This window comes from Rana temporaria, chromosome 3, assembly GCF_905171775.1.
Source record: "Rana temporaria chromosome 3, aRanTem1.1, whole genome shotgun sequence".
Lineage (NCBI taxonomy): Eukaryota > Metazoa > Chordata > Amphibia > Anura > Ranidae > Rana > Rana temporaria.
Window position 1 is genome coordinate 196132874 of NC_053491.1, and position 22609 is coordinate 196155482.

At 43.4% G+C, this 22609-nt stretch overlaps 1 protein-coding gene across 4 annotated transcripts in view; it reads left to right on the plus strand.

Annotated features, from left to right (window-relative positions):
* Positions 1-22609, plus strand: part of RASSF3 (Ras association domain family member 3) — a 207761-nt gene that overhangs the window by 76287 nt on the left and 108865 nt on the right. The window contains exon 1 of one of the 4 annotated variants that reach the window (XM_040344073.1): positions 21937-22070. The exons of the other annotated variants lie outside the window; for them this stretch is intronic. Coding sequence (XP_040200007.1) covers positions 22004-22070 — 67 coding nt within the window. The 5' untranslated portion in view covers positions 21937-22003. Of the gene's footprint in view, positions 1-21936; positions 22071-22609 lie in introns of those variants that run through there. 4 annotated transcript variants of the gene reach the window in all.

Here is a 22609-nt window from a genome sequence, read left to right on the forward strand (position 1 = left end):
TTGTATAATAATAGAATCTTGCAAATGTAAAATCTAAAATCCAGATTCTTCAGCACTGTGTATAGGCCAGGAATATTTTTTGTTTTCTCGCATTGGAGACTCAAATGATTCATACCGCCCAGCACCATCATCTATTTTACGTCATGTATTATTCTGCTATGTGATGTGACACTCCCACACATTACAGTTATGTAACATAAAGCACAGCTTGCAATGCCACTACTAACACACAACTATATTTCAGCGTTTTACCTCTTTCTTGTCCATCAATGTTTTTTCTTAATAATGGGTTAACTGGTCCAGATTAGGCTGCAAGTTTACAGTGAACAATGTCTGGAAGACTGAAAATAATAAAAACTGTCATTACTAGAACATGGGCAGGATTTTCCACATGGCTGTATAAAGCCCAATAATAAGCTTGAGCGTCGGGCTGGAGATTTTGTTTAGTCACTGAGAGCGATGAAACGTCTGCATTATGACTGTATAAACACAACTACAAAGAGGCAAGAATGACTTTGTTATTCTGCATTTCAATTGGTGGAAAGCTGAGGCTTTTCTTGGAATTGGCAATGGAAAAAAAATAATTTTCTGTTGAGTTAATCGCTCGACACAGAACCATGATGTATGTGGATGTTATTGTGTGCCATTAACGGCTGACGTTTAAAATGCTTCTGTTTAAAGGGATCGACCAATTGTGAAAGCTTGCGTTTGCATGTAACGTCTTGATTTGTATTATCCGATTCCAGATGCCTATTAATTATTGGTGCCGTAATTAGTGTTCATCTACTCTTTGAAAATTTCTTCTTGTGGTTCTTGATTTACTTAATTCTAGGAGTAGTTTCCCTTCAAGGTTTTGTCAACATTAAAGCATTCATGTGACCTACTGTACAATGAGGCTATTCTGCGTTTCGACACACCCACACCACTGCTCTACAGGAGAGTTATTCCCTATACAGTTAGGTGTTACTAAACCCACAGCAGTAAAATCAGTCTGTATATGCAGAGAAGCATGCTTGTTGTTGTCACGGTGGAACCTAAGGGGTTAATCCTCTGCGTTGTGTAAAAAGGCTGTTTGATCCTGTCTTTTCTGATCCTCCCCTTCTTCCACTGTCCCCAATCTTTCTGTGGATGTAACAGTGCCTTGGGGGTAGTGGCAGCTAGCGCTTAAAATTTTTGGGGGGCGCAAACAAACTGAAAAAAAAACAAACCATCAATTGCAGCCACTGTGCCCATTATACGCAGCCACTGTACCCATAAATTGCTGCCACTGTGCCATCAAACGCAGCTACTGTACCCATCAATTGCTGCCAGTGTGCCCTCATCAATTGTTGCCACTGTGCCCTCATCAATTGCCGCCACTGCCGCCACTGTGCCTCATCAATTGCCGCGTGTGTGCCCTCATCAATTGCCGCGTGTGTGTCCTCATCAATTGCCGTGTGTGCCCTCATTAATTGCCGCCACTGTGCCCTCATTAATTGCCACCACTGTGCCCTCATTAATTGCCACCACTGTGCCCTCATCAATTGCCCCCATTGTGCCCTCATCAATTGCTGCCACTGTGCCCTCATCAATTGCCGCCACTGTGCCCCATCAGTTGCTGCTACTGTGCCCCATCAAATGCTGCCAGTCCCCCCCCCGCCTGGCACTTGCCTATCTCGGGTCACATCGCTGTCCTCCACGCTCAGAGTCTTTGATGTCTTCTACCGTCCTCTATGATTGGACGCCTGATGGGCGTTCAATCACAGCGCCTGTCGCTTCAGTCAATCGGGTGACGGGGAACTGGTGCACCTGATTGGCTGAGAGGCAGGTCAGTGTTAGGGAAGCGAATAAATCGTTTTACTAACACAACACTGAGTAAACAGCGAATGCACAGCATTGCGCCTGCTGTTTACCAATTTGGAAGCCTATTACAGCCTATGGCTCTAATCAGAATGCCTGTTAGAGCCCACGGCTCTAATAAGGTGCTTCCAAAAAAAAAAAAAAAAAGGCTGCTGTAATTCAGATGCCCGGCGCCCGACAAGGGGCCGGACCCCTGAATAGGTGATAGACAGGTGCAGGAGAGAGGAGGCGGCGCTCCTGCTCCCTTTTTGGATGCACCGGCACTGCTTGGGGGCGAGCTGCACATGCTCAGTTTGGTGTATATTGCTAGAGAGTTTTTTATTTGGGTGAGAGACAGATGGTTAGGGGTCCTGCAGCCTCATAGGACATTTGGGGAGAAGGAAAACTCTTCCTACAGGCTTTAACCAGTGCTCTGCTGGACACTAATTGAAGTCACACGACTGCTATATACTGCTGATGAGAAAAGGTATTTAGCAGTTCATATTTACTAAAACGATTGCATTTCCATGTATTGTGGAAGACCTGGCATAGTAAATGCAGGGTCCTGGGTTTAGTAACACTTGAAGGTAAATATAAAAACTAAATAGTGCCATTTTTTTAATACAATTTTTTATTTATTTTTTTTCCCCTTTTTTTTTTTTTGTTCATATTCGTGCTTCTGAGCTCCTCTATCCTCTTTCAGCCACTTTCTGTCTATATGTATTTGCTCAAGCACCAGCCGCACAGAATTCTTCTGGACCACCTTCCAGAATGTGACAGCAGTGGACATGCCTGAACAATGAGTGTCAGTATGGGCACTTGTTGCTACCGGAGGCATATATGACAGGGTGACAATGCAGGAGGACAGTTGGAAAATGGTTGTCACTTCATAACAGGAAGTTCCTGAGTGGGAAACTCACTGGAGATTTTAATTCGAGTTGCATCAGTAATTCTTTTCGACGAGTACCCATACTTTCAGTACCGATACTTTGTGATGTGATTCACATCAACAAAAAACAAATGGGCGCAAATCGCACTGTGAAGAATCGCATGCAATTTGAACAGGAATGTGGTGCGATCCTGAATTGCATGCTATTTCCCCCCCTGCTACTGAGAGTGCGTGTATAGAAAAGGGAAAAGCGCCATCTAGTGGGCAGTTTATTAAAAATGTTAGAATTTACATGAATACATACACTATATTATGTATTCATACACTAAATGTATGAATACATACACTAAAATTATTGGGACACATGCCTTTACACGCACATGAACTTTAACCACTTAAGGACCGGACCAATATGCTGCTAAATGACCCAAGGGGTTTTTACAATTCGGCACTGCGTCGCTTTAACAGACAATTGAGCGGTCGTGCGACGTGGCTCCCAAACAAAATTGGCGTCCTTTTTCCCCCCACAAATAGAGCTTTCTTTTGGTGGTATTTGATCACCTCTGCGGTTTTTATTTTTTGCGCTATAAACAAAAATAGAGCGACAATTTTGAAAAAAATTCAATATTTTTTACTTTTTGCTATAATAAATATCCCCCAAAAACATATTTAATTTTTTTCCCCTCAGTTTAGGCCGATACGTATTCTTCTACCTATTTTTGGTAAAAAAATAATCGCAATAAGCGTTTATCGATTGGTGTGCACAAAATTTATAGCGTTTACAAAATAGGGAATAGTTTTATTATTATTTTTTTTTACTACTAATGGCGGCGATCAGCAATTTTTTTCGTGACTGCGGCATTATGGCGGACACTTCGGACAATTTTGACACATTTTTGGGACCATTGTAATTTTCACAGAAAATGCATTTAAGTAGCATTGTTTATTGTAAAAATGACAGTTGCAGTTTGGGAGTTAACCACAGGGGGCGCTGTAGGAGTTAGGGTTCACCTAGTGTGTGTTTACAACTATAGGGGGGTGTGGCTGTAGGTCTGACGTCATCGATCGAGTCTCCCTATAAAAGGGATCACTCGATCGATGCAGCCGCCACAGTGAAGCACGGGGAAGCCGTGTTTACATACGGCTCTCCCCGTTCTTCAGCTCCGGGGAGCGATCGCGAGGGGGCGGCTAGAAACGAATAGCCGCGCCCTCGTCCTGGATCGCTCGGACAGCCACGGGAACCGCCGCATGTACCGATGGGGTCTCGATCGGACCCCCCACCCACGTCTAGCAGAGGACGTACAGGTACGCCAATGTGCCTGTCCGTGCCATTCTGCTGACGTATATGTACATGCGGCGGTCCGGAAGTGGTTAATGGCATCCCTGTCTTAGTCCGTAGGGTTCAATATTGAGTTGATTCACCCTTTGCAGCTATAGCAGCTTCAACTCTCCTGGCAAGGCTGTCCACAAGGTTTAGGAGTGTGTCTATGGGAATGTTTGACCTTCTTCCAGAAGTGCATTTGTGAGGTCAGGCACTGATGTGGATGAGAAGACCTGGCTTGCAGTCTGTGCTTTAAAGGGGTTGTAAAGGTAAAAAAAAAAATCCCTAAATGGCTTCCCTTACCTTAGTCCTCCTTCACTTACCTCATCCTTCGATTTTAAAGGTAAAGGAAGCTATTTAGGGAATATTTTTTTTTTACCTTTTACAACCCCTTTAATTCATCCCAAAGGTGTTCTATCGGGTTGAGGTCAGGACTCTGTGCAGGGCAGTCAAGTTCCTCCACCCCAAACTCGCTCATCCATGTCTTTATGGACCTTGCTTGTCCTCCCCTGGTATACACCGCTCCTCCACCGCCCCAAATACTCTGCTTCAGGACTTCTTTTAATGTCTTGCCAGCGCAGCACCCCAGTGTGTAAGCACTCCGGCTTTCACACTGGGAAGGCTTGGGAGATGTTTTTCAGGTGCTTTACAGGTGCTATTTTTTGCGCTAAAACGCCTGAAAAGAAGCATTTTTACGTTTTTGACTATTTATTTAAAAAATGCCTCGGAACGTCTGTCCTAAAGCCATTTTTTTTTTTGCTTTCCAAAAAATGCTTCTAAACTCAACTGCCTAGAAATGACTATAAACAACCCTGTGTACATGTACTGATGAGATAACATAGAGGAGAGCTCAGGGGCAGCTGAAAAAAACAACGCCCAGTTACGCTTAAAAGTCAGTTTACCAGCCGCAGTGTACTTGAAGCCTAGTGCCTCATTTCTCGGCAGCAAAAAAAAAACATTTCTTTCCCCGACGGGATTCCTCTCAAGCCTGCCTTGCATACACAGGTTCAGGCCAAATACCACCTGTCCAAAGCGCGGTGACGTACACCACATACGACGGCACTATAAAAGGGACGTTCCATTCAAATGACGCCACCCTTTGGGCTGCTTTTGATGATCCTCGTGTTAGTAAAAGTTTAGTGAGAGTCAATTCGCGCTTTTCAGCCTTGTGCTTTTCAGTCCGTTACAGCGTGACGAGTGTGCTATATCCATTACGAACGCTAGTTTTACCAGAATGAGCGCTCCCGTGTCATACTTGATTCTGAGCATGCGCGTTTTTCCCCCTCGGAAAACGACCGGTTTTCTTGACAGAAAGAAAAGTCCGCCGGGAATCCCGACGGGAAAAAAGAAAGCTAGTTCTTTTTTTATTTCTTTTTTTTCAGCAGTTTTTTCGTTGGGAAAACTGCAATGGAGCATACACACGTCCCGTTTTCCCGGCAAAAAGCTCTCATGGCAGTTTTCCCGACGGGCAAAACGGTCGCGTGTACGAGGCATATGGAATATTTCTCTGTGAAATTAGTCACTGTGAATCCAGACCTGTAAATGCTGTTCAATCATTTGGCCAGCGGAGGGCACCAATGTACTATTTTCAGTTGTGCTTGACTCTGTGGGAGAAGAGTTGCGGAAGGTCATTGGATTGGACTGTGTACATATTTGCAGAGTTAAGTCATTACAAATGATGTAATATATTAAAGAAAAACAGGTTTCCCTAAACAAACAAGGAAGATATCTTCCATTAAAAAAAATAGCCCCATATTGATCTTTGATATATTACTTCATTTTTAATGGCTGAACTTTACAAATGCTCCCTGTCAATACGCAAGTGTGTACATTCATTTGGATTATGTAGTAACTGGTGAGTATATTTACATCAGTCAAAATCCGATATTTATGTCAGAAAGGCATACAAGGCAGATCTAAATATTAAAGTGGTTGTAAACCCCACTTTTTTACTTTTACCTACAGGTAAGCCTATAATAAGACTTACCTGTAGGTATAAAGAATATCTCCTAAACCTGTACGGTTTAGGCGATATTCCCCCCGCAATGCGCCGCTGATTGCAGCGGCGCATGCGCAGCGGGGATCCTCGGCTAAAGGGCCGGCAGCCGCCGAACCTTGCCGGTTTGAAGTCTCCCGTGTGCATGAGTGACGTCATCGACGCTCCAGCCAATCACAGCGCTGGAGCAGCGATACCCGGAAGACACGTCGGAGCAAGATGACATCTCGCTCGGCGTGACCAGGTAAGTTCTCTTCACCTCGTTTTAAGGTAAGTATTTCATAATGAGCTAGTATGCGGTGCATACTAGCTCATTATGGCTTTAACAGGGTATACAACCGCTTTAAGTGTATTTCAATAGTCCTAAACTACCCAATAAAATGGGGTGTGCACCTGGTATCATTGGTTCATCTGCAGAACTAATATATGGACATGGAGCTGTATAAAATACATTTGATAACATAAAATACAAACCAGAGTGACCTAAAGTGGTTTTAAAACCTCAGTTTTTAAGAATCTTTAGCAGGTCACTTAAAGTGTTACTAAACCCAGGACCCTACATTTACTATATCTGGTCTCCCACAGTACACAGAACATGGAAATGCAATTATTTTAGTGAATATAAACTGCTAAATACTTTTTCTCATCAGCAGTATATAGCAGTCTTGTGATTTATATCAGTGTCCAGCCAAGCACTAGTTAAAGCTTGGGTCTGGCCTATGAAACTGCAAGACTCTCTGCCTGGACAGTGCTGTTTGACCCTGTGCAGATCACATGCACCCACCGAAGAAAAAAAAACTGAGCATGTGCAGCCTGACTCCATAGACTGTGTTATCAGGAAATTATTAGGAGTCAATGAAAGAAGGGGAGGATCAGAGAAGCCATGATCAAACAGCCTTTTTACACAATGCAGAGGTTTAACCCCTTAGGTTCCTTAGTGAGTATAGCAAGCATGCTTTACTGCACATACACACTGATTTTTCTTTATGTGGATTTAGTAACAATTTAATTACTTGACTGACTATTCTCGCTTTTTATCCATGCCATGTTAGTTTAACCACTTGGAGCCCCGGCCATTGTCAAATGACTGCCACAAGGTAGCTCTACAACACCGGGAGGACGTCTATTAACGTCTTCGGCTCCCCCGACCACTGGGGGGCACGCGTGCCCGCCGCGTCACCGAGGTGCGTGCCTGGCAGCCGCAATGTCCGCCATGTAACCCGCGATCGGCTGTTACACAGTAAACACTCAGATCCACGTCCTGTCAGGGAGAGAAGACCAATGGTGTGTCCCTTGTACATAGGGACACAGATCGGTCACCTCCCCCAGTCAGTCCCCTCCCCTCACAGTTAGAATCACTCCTAGGGAACACATTTAACCCCTTCCTCGCCCCCTAGTGTTAACCCCTTCCCTGACAGTAACCTTTATACAGTAATTGGTGCATATTTATAGCACTGATCGCTGTATAAATGTGAGCGGTCCCAAAAATGTGTCAAAAGTGTCCGATGTGTCCGCCATAATGTTGCAGTCCCAATAAAAATCGCAGATCGCCATCATTACTAGTAAACAATTTAAATAAAAAGAAATGTAATTCTGTCCCTATTTTGTAGGTGCTATAACTTTTGCGCAAACCAATCCCTATACGCTTATTGCGATATATAGGGGTTGACAAATTTGCTTGGAATCTAGGAGCCAGCTAAAAAAGTTAGATGCCAGAAAATGCACCCCGTCCCGAAGAGCTTGCGCGCAGAAGCGAACACATACGTGAGCAGCGCCCGCATATGTAAACGGTGTTCAAACCACACATGTGAGGTATCACCGCGATTGGTAGAGCGAGAGCAATAATTCTAGCCCTAGACCTTCTCTGTAACTCAAAACCTGCAACCTGTAGATTTTTTTTAAACGTCGCCTATGGAGATTTTAAAGGGTAAAAGTTTGTCGGCATTCCACAAGCGGACGCAATTTTGAAGGGTGACATGTTGGGTATGAATTTACTTGGCGTAACATTATCTTTCATAATATTAAAAAAAATGGGGATAACTTTACTGTTGTCTTATTTTTTAATTAAATGTAATTTTTTCCCAAAAAAGTGCGCTTGTAAGACCGCTGCGCAAATACGGCTTGACCGAAAGTATTGCAACGATCGCCATTTTATTCTCTAGGGTGTTGGGATAAAAAATATATATAATGTTTGGGGGTTCTAATTAGAGGGAAGGAGATGGCAGTGAAAATAGTGAAAAATGACATTAGAATTGCTGTTTAACTTGTAATGCTTAACTTGTAATACCAACGGCCACCACCAGATGGCGCCAGCTCACATCAGGTGGTAATAACTTGTAATAACAACGGCTCACCACCAGATGGCTCCAGCTCACACCAAGCCAAGTCACCAGGACACTATTTCTAGTCGCCATGGCCTGGCGCCCGGGATTTGTCGATCCCTGTGTATGTATATGTATGTATATATGTGTGTGTGTGTGTATGTGTATATATATATATACATACATATATATATATATATATACACACACACACACACACACACACACACACACACACACACATAGGTGAAACTCAAAAAATTAGAGCATCGTGCAAAATTTCAGTAATGCAACTTAAAAGGTGAAACTAATATATGAGATAGACTCATTACATGCAAAGCAAGATCGTTCATGCCGTGATTTGTCATAATTGTGATGATTATGACTTGCAGCTCATGAAAACCCCAAATCCACAATCTCAGAAAATTAGAATATTGTGAAAAGGTGCAATATTCTAGGCTCAAAGTGTCCCACTCTAATCAGCTAATTAAACCATAACACCTGCAAAGTGTTCCTGAGCCTTTAAATGGTCTTTTAGTTTGGTTCAGTAGTAACCACAATCATGGGAAAGACTGCTGATCTGACAGTTGTGCAGAAAAACATCATTGACACCCTCCCTAAGGAGGGAAAGCCTCAAAAGGTAATTGCAAAAGAAGTTGGATGTTCTCAAAATGCTGTATCAAAGCACATTGATAGAAAGTTATGTGGAAGGGAAAAGTGTGGAAGAAAAAAGGTGCACAAGCAGCAGGGATGACCGAACCTGGAGAGAATTGTCAGGAAAAGGCCATTCAAAAAAGTGTTGGACTTTCACAAGGAGTGGACTGAGGTTGGAGTCAGTGCATCAAGAGCCACCACACACAGACGGATCCTGGACATGGGCTTCAAATTTCGTATTCCTCTTGTCAAGCCACTCCTGAACAACAAACAACGTCGGAAGCGTCTTACCTGGGCTAAAGAAACTCGTTGAGTTTATTTTGGTGTCTACACTTTGCAGGTTCCAGGGACAGACTCCTTCTCCTGGCATTTTCTGCCATCCTGGCAGCTGACTTTTACTTCCACTTGTGGCCAGAAATTCAGAGCAGACTCATCCGGAACTGCGACTGCCAAACTCAGAACAGCACTGCACCTGGCCCAGGGACTGCAGTCCTCAAATCTACAGAAACGGCACCAAGGCCAACAGTCCTCAGTACTGCAGAACCAACATTGGCATCCACAGGCTCCAAATTGCAGCACCTCTTCTCACACCCGCTGTACCAGATACCGGAACCCGGACTCCCAACCCGGGACCTGCTGCTGAATTCCTATGAATCTGTTCGCACCTATCGCAAGAGAGCCGCCAACCTCAACAGGCTTCACTATTGTTGATTTCCTCTCTGCATTTTGGTCATACTCCTGTTGATGATTGCAATATACACCCATGGGTCCTTGTGAGCTCTGGATGTTCCTATATTATTGATGTTTTTTGGACATCCCTTCTATCTACCTATCAAGTTGGAGAGTGGGAACCGCCACTGACTTCATGCATTATATGATTACTATGCCCATATTGATGTCTTTCTGGTAAGCAGATCGATAGCACTGTGGTGTGTCCTTCGTATTAGCCTTATTGATCATATTCTCTTTTTTGGACTATTACTTTTATTAGCATCTTTATTTATATTCACTGAAGCGCTGCACTATTGGACTTTATTATTTGTGTTTGCTTTATCTACAAACTGTGCTAGCTGCTTTCTTCTGATTTACTGCTATTTCCAAGTTAGCGCAGATATCCGTTCACCCTGTTTTTTAAAGAAAAACAGACCTGGTCTGTTGCTCAGTGGTCCAAAGTCCTCTTTTCTGATGAGAGCAAATTTTGCATCTCATTTGGAAACCAAGGACCCAGAGTATGGAGGAAGAATGGAGAAGCACACACTGCAAGATGCTTGAAGTCCAGTGTGAAGTTTCCACAGTCTGTGTTGATTTGGGGAGCCATGTCATCTGCTGGTGTTGGTCCACTGTAGGGGTGCAACGGATCAGTTGATCCATGATCCGAACGGGTCACCCCCTTCGGATCGGAACACACTGTGATCCACGGATTGCCGCGGTTCCGGAGCTAGGCCGAAGCCGCGGCCTTTCCCAATGTTATGTCCGCGGCTCCGGAGCTAGGCCGAAGCCGCGGTCTTTCCTAACGTTATGGCCGCGGCTTCGGCCTACCTCCGGAGCCGCGGCCATAACGCTAGGAAAGGCCGCGACTTCGGCCTAGCTCCTGGAGCTGCAGGAATAACATTAGGAAATGCCGCGGCTTCGGCCTAGCTCCGGAGCCGCGGTCATCTTGGTACACCCGGCGACGCCCCTCCTCTGTTTACACCCACAGAGAAGGAGCCCGCACTCGTGGGGAAGAAGCACACGCTGGGAGTGTCTGTACTGCCCAAGGGGGGTCTCTTGTCCCGAGAGGAGGGGGGTCTCTTGTCCCGAGAGGAGGGGGGTCTTTTGCCCCGAGAGGAGGGGGGGTCTCTTGCCCCGAGAGAAGGGGGGTCTCTTGTACTGAGAGGAGGGGGGGGTGTTTGCACCGAGGGGGTACTATAGTTGGTGGGGGGGAGATGTGTATATTACAGTGGGGGGGGAGATGTGTATATTACAGTGGGGGGGAGAGATGTGTATATTACAGTGGGGGGGAGATGTGTATATTACAGTGGGGGAGAATTTTTTATTTTTTTTATTTGCCGATCCGAAAAATGATCCGATCCGTGACTCCTGATCCGAGGAATGATCCGAACCTTTAATTTTTTTGATTTGTTGCACCCCTAGTCCACTGTGCTTCATCAAGTCCAGGGTCAACGCAGCCGTCTACTAGGAGATTTTGGAGCACTTCATGCTTCCTTACGCAGATGAGCTCTATGGGGATGCCGACTTTTCCAGCAGGACTTGGCACCGCCCACACTGCCAAAAGCACCAAAACCTGGTTCAATGACAGTAGGATTACTGTGATTGATTGGCCCGCAACCTCGCCTGATCTGAACCCCATAGAGAATCTGTGGGGCATTGCCAAGAGAAAGATGAGAGACATGAGACCAAACAATGCAGAAGAGCTGAAGGCTGCTATTGAAGCATCCTGGTCTTCCATAACACCTCAGCAGTGCCACAGGCTGATCGCTTCCATGCCACGCCGCATTGAGGCAGTAATTGCTACAAAAGGGGCCCTAACCAAGTACTGAGTACATATGCATGCTTATATTTTTCAGAGGTCCGATATTGTTCTATGTACAATCCTTGTTTTATTGATTGCATGTAATATTCAAATTTTCTGCAATTGTGGATTTGGGGTTTTCATGAGCTGTAAGCCATAATCATCACAATTATGACAAATCACGGCTTGAACTTTGTTGCTTTGCATAAAATGAGTCTATCTCGTATATTCGTTTCACCCTTTTAAGTTGCATTAGTGAAACAAATTAAATTTTGCACGACTATTCAAAATTTTCGAGTTTCATCTGTGTGTGTGTGTGTGTGTATGTATGTATGTATGTATGTATGTATGTATGTATATGTATGTATATATGTGTATATATATATATATATATATATATATATATATATATATATATATATATATATATATATATATATATATATATATATATATATATATATTGTGTGTGTGTGTATATATATATATATATATATATATATATATATTATTGTGAGGGGGTTAGCTCGGTAGCGGGGTGTGTGACCCCTTGGATGGGTTCACCACACACTGAATTTATACAGACTGGCAGTCGAAGACGGTTGACAACAACGTTTTTGGTTTATTTTTCCATCTTGCTGGAAAACAATTGCAAGCATCCAAACAGCATAAACAAAAAAAAAAAAAATCCTAGCCACTCTGGGCGTCCACCTTTCACACAGGAACCTATCTATGAAGTCTAACACAGCCTACTGCTGGGTAGACCGTGCTGGTCATACAGCACAAAACAATAGTCTTTTTTGATTTTTATCACACAGAAAAATCAATCCTCTCCTCACCTCCACCGAAGACCTTCTGGCACTGCTCTCCTACTCACACAGCCTTAGGAGTGATGCAGCCAATTAGTGGTAATCCTTTGGGCTACTTATAGAGGCCTTAACTGCCTCATCGTGAACAGCTGGAGTCTTTCAACGCCCTTTTGCCTAGTACACACGATAGGATTTATCCGCGGATACGGTCCTCCGGACCGTTTCCGCGGATAAATCCTCTGAGGATTTTGATCCGATGGAGTGTACACACCATCGGATCGAAATCCGCGACGAATTCCCATCGCGATGACGTGTCGCGCCGTCGCCGCGATGATGACGCAGCGACGTGCGCGACGCTGTCATATAAGGAATTCCACGCATGCGTCGAATCATTACGACGCATGCGAGGGATGGGTTCGGACGGATCGATCCGGTGAGTCTGTACAGACCACCGGATCGATCCGCTGGAGCCGATTCCAGCGGATAGATTTCTTTGCATGCTAAGAAATTTTTATCCGCTGGAAATCGGTCGGCCCGAAATATATCCGTACACACCAGCGGATCTATCCGCTGAAACCGATCCGCGGATCAATTCTCTCGTGTGTACGGGGCCTTAGACTTTGTCTGGCTATTTCTCGCAGCCGACGCCTAATGATTAGTGTATTGTCTAAGCAAGGCAGAAATGTATGTCCCGTTTGTGACAACACCCACAGATTTACCTGACTTCCTGTCACAATATATAAATATATATATATATATATATATATATATATATATATATATATATATATATATATATATATATATATATATATATATATATATATATATATATATATATATATATATATATATTTGTCTTTTCTTTTTTTATATAAACAAAAACCCAGTGGTGATCAAATACCACCAAAAGAACGCTCTATTTGTGTGAAAAAAATTATATTAATTTGATTTATGTACAGTGTTGCATGACCGCGCAAATGTCAGTTAAGGTAGCACGGTGCTGAATAGCAAAAAATGGCCTGGTTATGAAAGGGGGAAAACCTTCTGGAGGGCAAGTGGGTATTTAGTGTTTAGAAAACTGTGTGTTTCAAACCCATGATGAATTTTCTGGTATTCTTTCAAAGTATACAACTATATTGATTGGGATTGTCAGAATTGCCTGCAGCTGAATAATTGCCATTGGCTGAACTGTCATCAAAGTATTACAGCGTCAAATGGCATGAGAATAAAATACTTCATCCCTGTTAATCGGAAAAACTTGTAATGGGCTGCTGGCTTCCTCTGCAGACATCACATCTAGAAATAAAGTGGCATCAGCTAATTATTAATTTATGCAATGCTGTGTTCTGGTCTTTCTGAAGTTAATCATGTCAATAGAGAAACTGGCAAATCTAGTTACAGTCAATATTCTACGTCACTAGATCCTGGCAACCGGATAACTAATACTGCATTAGGAGACTCCTAGACACACACTATCTTCTTGGTTCAATCATACTTGGAAGATATAAATAGACTTTCCCAATGTCATACCCGGAATTTCTTACAATCTATGGGCTCACTCAATAATGGAAAGAGGAAAATGAATTAACTCTTACTAACCAATCGCAAGCCAGATTTTGCTGACTTTATAGTTAAAGCGGTGGTTCACCCAAAAATTATTTTTTTTTAAATTGGATCTAGCATACTAATGATACTAAGGACATTTATTTTCGGGAGGTCTTTTTTTTTTTCTCTGTACATACCTTTTTATATCCTGATTTTGTCCAGGGCTTCCAGGTTCCGATGACTGTGGGACTGGGCGTTTATATCCTTTGGTTCGATGATTGATGGCTTGTGAAACAGGTGACCTGTCGCACAATGTGCGTCAACGGATTTCCGGAAATAGCCGAGCTGCAAGCCGGCACTATACGGCGCCTGCGCAGTCGGCTCTACACGGCGGGTGCAGGCGCCGTATAGTGCCGGCTCGCAGCTCGGCTATCTCCGGGAATCTGGTGACGCGCGTTATGCGACAGGGGACCTGTTTCACAAGCCGTCAATCATCGAACCGAAGGATAGGAACGCCCAGTCCGGCAGTCATCGGAACCCTGAGGCTGGGATAGGAACGCCCAGTCCCGGAGTCATCAGAACGCAGAAGCCCTGGACAAAATCAGGATATAAAGGTATGTACAGAGAAAAAAAAATGACCTGCCAAAAGTAAATGTCCTTAGTATGCTGGCTCTAATGTTAAAAATTAGTTTTTAGGGTGAACCTCCACTTTAAGTCTAAACTGCTGCTCTGAGTAAATCTGCACTTTGCATATCACAATTGCTCCTTCCCCTGCCTTACTGACTACGCCCACTAGTGTTTAACATGTACTGTGACATACTGAAGCAGAGCATGATCCCCTCCCTTTGGAGACTGAGCCGCAGGGCAGTATTCCAACATAACGACCCCAACCTCACCTCCAAGATGACCACTGCCTTGCTAAAGAAGCTGAGGGTAAAGGTGATGGACTGGCCAAGCATGTCTCCAGACCTAAACCCTATTGAGCATCTGTGGGGCATCCTCAAAGGAAGGTGGAGGAGCGCAAGGTCTCTAACATCCACCAGCTCTGTGAGGTCGTCATGGAGGAGTGGAAGAGGACTCCAGTGGCAACCTTTGAAGCTCTGGTGAACTCAATGCCCAAGAGGGTTAAGGCAGTTCTGGAAAATAATGGTGACCACACAAAATATTGACACTTTGGGGCCCAATTTGGACATTTTACTTAGGGGTGTACTCACTTTTGTTGCCAGCGGTTTAGTCATTAATGGCTGTGTTGAGTTATTTTGAGGGGGCGGCAAATTTACACTGTTATACAACCTATAAACTCACTACTTTACATTGTAGCAAAGTGTAATTTCTTCAGTGTTGTCACATGAAAATAATAAAATATTTACAAAAATGTGGGGGGTGTGCTGACTTTTGTGAGATACTGTATATATAAACCCCTTAAACTGTTATAAAGTATTTTTTTAAAATTAAAATAATAAACCGGTTTATACTTGCCTGCTCAATGCAATCTCTGGGCTGCTCTTCTGTGTTGGGGGATCTCGTCATTTAGGGCAAACATGTGGGCTCGCTCCCGAGCCAGGCTGTGTGTGTGTGTGTGTCCATAGACACACATGGTGCTGGTTTCATACACACGGTCCAATTATCCGACACAACACGTCCATCAGACAATTATGGCCATAAAATTGGATTGTGTATACATACCTTTTCTGACGCCGCTCCGGTCCGGTATCCAGCGGCAGATACTGTGTGCAGGAGACAAAAATGCCTAGGAAATGCCTGGAAAGTGACATCACCCATAGACTTACTATGGGGGCTTGTGTGAGCTGCCTTTTCTGCACACACCTACAGAGAAGCCGCTGATGACAGCTCAGCCTGGGACCAGACAGGAGCGGCTTCAGAAACGGTATGTATTGCGATTTTTTTTTTTATTTTTTTTGCTTTACAGGGCTAGATAGGTTAATCTTAGATTGTGGCTGCAAGTAGATTTAGAGATTTTAGTTTTAGGCTGAACTACTTTAACCACTCGCCGACAGCCACAGGCAGATGTATGTCGACAACATGGCACGGGCAGGCAAATGGGCGTACCTGTATGTCACTCTAAATTTGCCGCCCGGCGGGCGGCCCGTGATTTTTGGTCTGCAAAGGCAGAACAGGGGGATGCCTTGTGTAAACAAGGCATTCCCCTGTTCTGCCTAGTGACATGTCACTGATCTCACTGTTTCCGTGATCGTGAACGATGATCAGTGATGTGTCACTGGTACCCACGCCCCTTAACAGTAAGAATCACTCCCTAGGTCACACTTAACCCCTTTAGCGCTACATAATTGTTTACCCCTTTACTACCATTGTCATTTTCACAGTAATCAGTGCATTTTTATAGCACTGATCACTGTAAAAATGACAATGGTCCCAAAATGGTGTCAAAAGTGTCCGATGTGTCTGCCATTACATGCCAGACTCACTGTGCCCCATTACATGCCTCACTGTGCCACTACATGCCAGACTCACTGTGCCCCATTACATGCCTCACTGTGTCACTGCATGTCTTGACGATCCCTTACCTTATCCTAAGACATGCAGTATCTGTCAGACCGTGGCCGTCCATTTTTTCAAAAACCGCTCCTCCTCCTTCTGCTGTTCCGTGATAGGCGGAACACTCAGCTTCCCAGGAGACACTGTGTTCAGTGTTCGCCTATCACGGAGGCCCTCTCGTCCTCGGTCTGAACACAGTGTCTCCTGGAAAACTGAGTGTTCCTATCATGGAATAGCAGAAGAAGGTGGTGCGGCTTTTGAACAATGGACGGCCGCGGTGTGCATGTTAGGTTACCGGCGTATAAGACGACCCCCGACTTTTAAGAAGAATTTCAGGGGTTAAAAAGTCGTCTTATACGCCGGAAAATACGGTATTTATTATGATTTTGACTACATTTTTAGTCATTTACACTTTCATCATACACATTAGGATGTGGATTTATAAAAATATCTTGTGTATACATTCCTGAAATCATCTGTATTCTACATAATTTTCTTTATCAAATACAGCTAATTCTATACTTTTTTTATACAGTACCGGAGCGAATAACATGTTCTTGACCCACAAAGCTGGTTCATATGTCTGCAGATACAAAAGCACTGTGATAATATTGTGTTTTTCCATTGCCTTGCAGTGTGTGTGTGTGTGTGTGTGTGTGTGACATGTTCGTCTGAACATTCTTCACTCTGAAGCCTTGGCCTGTTCATTTGAGTTGGCACTTGTATAGAGAAGATGATTTGGGCTTAGGGCACGCGATTTTGTCCAGACGGATCTCTGAAAATGTCTATTCATTGTGACAGCACTTCAGACAAATCAAGTGTCTACACGTGACCTTTAGTAGACTCCTGTTCTTGTTGTCCTGTGTAGGATCACTGACCTGGAATAAAAGATGTTGAAAGGCAAGTCAACTAATCCAGCCAGACTCTTTCTTTTGGATAGGGAGGATGGAACAGGGCACACTACACACAGCTCACTCTTTTTTACGGACAACTGTTACAAATTAGCGTTACAAAAAATTGTCTTGGTCCTAATGCCAAATACTTGACCGTTCCAACACACAAAGTAAAATTTCAGTAAAAGTCTATCATAAATTCCGTTCTGTAGGGTATGTAGTCTAATTGGCAAAACCATATTTTGTAGAAAGCATTCGGAGGTATCACAGGGCCCTTCCCATTTAGCCCGGTACTTGCTGTATAAACATCAGCATGCTAAATATTGGAACTTACTTTAAATAATTTCTTTAGGAGCCTTAGCTACTGATATCATTTATGTAGCACAAATGTAGGTGCTAGGATTAGATGGATAGATTTAGTGTTGGCCCACTGACTTTTATGGATGGAGCTATGTTTTGATGGGTAAATTTAGTCTCTCTGTACTCCATCTGGCTGTAATTATTATAAGGTAAGATTAGTTTGATCACTGTAATCAGTGCAGCTGCATTCTGCAAGTTAGGTGTGCTCAATATGGTCAGTTGCTGCCAGCTTCAGAAGCTTCTGGATCATAGGTGTGGAGTTATGCAGATTGTAGCATGAATATTGATATAGCCCTGGCCAATCCCAGAAAGGCAGGCTCTGAAGGCATGATGGAAGACTGTATATATTCTGTGAGCACAACGGGATATGGGTCGTTTCCTGGAGAGGATTAGTCCAACCTGGAGGGCATGCTGCCCTTCCAGGCAATGTGTCCGTTTGTTGTGAGGCCTCAGATGGGTGACCTGATGGCCTGGGATGCCGAGACCATGGGATAGCTGACTGGGGGGGCTTTTACATGAAGATCTGGTCTAGGGCTGCAACTAACGATTATTTTCATAATCGATTAGTTAGCCGATTATTGTTTCGATTAATCGGATAATAGCCTTTAAAAAAAAAAAAAAATTGCATTTTTAATTTTTTTTGGCCAATTTGTTGTTGGGCAGATTACAAAACACGAATTGCCGCAAAAACACATTACATGCTTTTCTGCAGCTTCTCCATTGAAGTATATTGAACCAAAAAAAACAAAATAGCACAGTTTTGCGTTTAAAAGTCCTTGCCCTTTCCAAATACGCAGCAGCTGAAAAAAAAATCATGGATGTGAACGTGTCCCATAGGAAAACATGTAAATGAACTGTAGTGTGTTTCTGCAAAAAAGCACCAAAAAACAGGTGTGACCCAGACCTGAGATGTTTAGTAACATAATGGGGTTAAAAAAACAAAAATAAGTACAAAAAGAGCAAATAATCGCTACTGTAAGGGGTTCATTTTTTTTACTGTTGGACAGTGAAAGTAATATTTACAGTAGCGATTTGCTTTTTTGTACTATAAAGGGCTCATTTTTGTTTTTTTAACCCCATTATGTTACTGGCCGATTAATCGATTAATTTCATAATCGATTAATTGTCGATTAATCGATTTGTTGTTTCGGCCATAATCTGGTCTGGTACCACTGGAGGGTGTTGCTTGGAAGGTGCCAACCAGCTGTCCTTGGGCCTTTTGAGTAAAGACGGTTCTGAGATATCTTAGAGACTTTTGGACTGCTGCCACCCTACCCCCTGGTATAGGGCAAGTCATCTGTGGGTCTAAATAAAGGGGATACCGGCTGATGTTATAAAGAGCTTAGTCCATCCATTCTTCTATAAAGGGACTTTGCTTTTAACAGCTCTAAGGAAGGAGTTTGCAGTTAACTACTGATGTTCCAAAGCTTAAGTCTACTGTTTGTTACAAGTACAGACTATACTACAGCTTGTCCAGAAAGAGAATACTTACAACTATACTCAAGTTGTACATAGTTCCTGTTCTTGGAGTATCCCCCTCATTTCCCTCAACCCTATCCAAGTTCTCCAAAAATAAAACAAAAACACGCCTAGACTGGTCATTGAAGAAATGCGTGAATGAGCCTGTGTGCCTGGCTGTGGGGCGAAACTTTTGGCGAAGCTTCTATGGGACTAGCACTACATTTATATAAATCTTTACTAGAAAAGTTTACTGTTTTTCGACAGTAACAGAAACAAAACATGTTAATGAAAAAAATGTTTTGCTCAGCAGTTCATATAATGTGAAAAAGTTGCAGGTAAGAAAGAAGATCTGCTTATCACCCAGACCACCTAGAAGTTGGACCAGGCCCCAGCTAGCTTATATTTTGAAGATCATGCTGCCATAGTAACAGGTCTTGTGAATATATGGAAAAGTAATAGTAACTGGATCCACAAGCACCAGAGAGGGTGTGGGTTGGGACACGATAGGCTGCTAAAGCAGATGTCAGAGCAAAATAAGGTGTTAACCCCCTGTAAGTAGCAAAAAATACCTACTGAACTGTCCGATATACACTCTGCTCCTAATTTCCTGATGTGAACACAGTGCTTTTTCTAGACCAAAATTGCAAGCAATGATGAGGAGATGCAAGAGATTAACTGGCAAGGCCACAATGAAAGTAAAGATGGAATGAAAAAAAAAAAAAAAAAATTAAAACACAAGTCACTGTGAAAATATGAACTTGGCCTACCTTAAGGCTGGGTTCACACCATCGCCGGGTCCATAGCACAGCAGGGGTCTGGTGCGTGCTGGTTCACCATTTCAGGTCAGATTTTAGCCCAAATTTGGGGCTGAATTGAGACCTGAAACGGACCAAAAAAGGCACATGTTTTTAGCAAATTGCACTGGACCTGCTGCGGAGATGTGTACAGAGCTCAGTAGTAAGTAAGGCTATGAATGGGGGTCAGTAGTAAGTGGGGCAGTGAACATGGGTCAGTAGCAAGTAGGGCAGGGAACATGGGTCAGTAGTAAGTAGGGCAGTGAACAGGGGCCAGTAGCAAGTAGGGCAGTGAACAGGGGCCAGTAGCAAGTAGGGCAGTGAACAGGGGCCAGTAGCAAGTAGGGCAGTGAACAGGGGCCAGTAGTAAGTAGATCAGTGAACAGGGGCCAGTAGTAAGTAGGGCAGTGAACAGGGGCCAGTAGTAAGTAGGGCAGTGAACGGGGGCCAGTAGTAAGTAGGGCCATGAACAGGGGTCAATAGTAAGTAGGGCAGTGAATAAAGAACAGCAGTAAGTGGGAAACTGTACAGGGGTCATTAGTATGTAGGGAAGTTTAGGGGTTAGTAGTTTGTGTGGCAGTGTAAGGGTATCAGTAGTATGTAGGGCCATGTACAGGGGTCCATATTTGATAGGGCAATCTATAGTGGCCAGTAGTATGTAGGGTAGTGTACAGGGGTCAGCATTTTGTAGGGCAGTGTACAGAGGTCAGTATTTTTTAAGGCAATGCACAACAATCAGTAGAATGTTGGTCAGTGTACAGGTGTCAGTAGAATGTTGGTCAGTGTACAGGTGTCAGTAGAATGTTGGTCAGTGTACAGGGGTCAGTAGAATGTTGGGCAGTGTACAGGGGTCAGTAGAATGTTGGGCAGTGTACAGGGGTCAGTAGAATGTTTTGCAGAGTACAGGAGTCAGTAATTTTTAGGGCAGGGTACAGGGGTCAATTGTTTTTAGGGTAGTGTATAGAGGTCAGTATTTTGTAGCGTAGTGTACAGGGGTCAGTAGTTTGCAGTGTAGTGCACAGGGGTTTGTAGCGTAGTGCACAGGGGTCAGTAGTTTGTAGCATAGTGCACAGGGGTCAGTAGTTTGTAGCGTAGTGCACAGGGGTCAGTAGTTTGTAGGGTAGTGCACAGGGGTCAGTAGTTTGTAGGGTAGTGCACAGGGGTCAGTATTTTGTAGCGTAGTGCACAGGGGTCAGTAGTTTGTAGGGTAGTGCACAGGGGTCAGTAGTTTGTAGCGTAGTGCACAGGGGTCAGTAGTTTGTAGGGTAGTGCACAGGGGTCAGTAGTTTGTAGGGTAGTGCACAGGGGTCAGTAGTTTGTAGCGTAGTGCACAGGGGTCAGTAGTTTGTAGGGTAGTGCACAGGGGTCAGTAGTTTGTAGGGTAGTGCACAGAGGTCGGTAGTTTGTAGAGTAGTGTATATAACATGGGTCAGTATTTTTTGGGATATTGTTTGTTTATGCATGCAGACAATTTTATGGAGTTTGCCTGTGTAGATTAAAACAGACAAGTGAGCTTATTATAAAGCTGATCAGTGGGGAAATAAAAGGTTAAATAACATAATTTCTGCCAGGAGTTCAGGTGGCTCGTTGCAGAGTTGGAATGCAAATGTAAGACCACAGAAGCCTTCCCTCTGCTGTCACTTACCAAGCTCCTGGGATCAAGTTTCATATTTGACCGATGTTGGGACAAGATAACTCTTACTTCATTATTATGTCATCTATTTTTCTATCAGGTACAGGTTATGTTCTCAGATTTCTAGGTGAGCACCAAGCAGTGTTTTTATCCCTTCATATCCTCATGTATAAAATATACACTTAAGAAAACAATTCAATATGTCTTCACCTATCAATGGTCTCTACTATGCCGGTTCTGTAGTCGAGTATTTGAAAGGCAAATACTCCATGGCTTAGCCCAGGAACACGCAGACTTCCTGCAATGTTTACCATGGTCAGACTGCTATGTATCAGACTCGGTGGTGGAGATCTTCTCTCTCCAGCATCAGCAGCACTCAGTCTGTTCTCCCTGAGTCAGTGCAGTGAAATTACCAAGGCTTTTCTGATACACGAGCAGTAGAGCTTCCCAGATTCACAGCCACACACATCGTCTGGGATGGGGACAGCAATTTATAAGCTCTCTAGCAAAATCAAAGTCCAGGTCAGGAAGACAAAAAGCCCAGGTAGGCGTTTTAATTAATCACTGTCGAGTCTAATTACTGCTACGATTATTGGACTTTTGCTGCTGATAGAATGCTATTGACATGGGTCGTTGTTCTTCTGTAAACGCATCAATATTATATTGTGAACAATACTTGAAATCTGAGTTACATATTTTTTGCTGTGTGGACCTTTTGTTCTTAAATGTTACTTATAGAGGTGCTGGTATGTTTTGTAAAAGATAAGCGGACTGTCAGCATGACGTGAAGTCTTTTATTGCATTAGGTGATGACTTTCAGTACATGTATACGTAATTGCAAATGAACCATTGAAGTGGTAAAAAGTTAATATATAGATGAAAGGATGAAATATGCATAATCATCCTGACAATAACTCTGTTCCGCATGTATTGTCTTGTTTGTTGTTTTCTATAGAGTAATGCATAGAATGAAGTAAATTATGCATGAGAAACTTAACTGCGCTGTCTTCTAAATGCTTTGTATGATTTTATACAGAGCTCCAATGGTATGTATGTGGATTGATACAATCACATTCTTGGTGG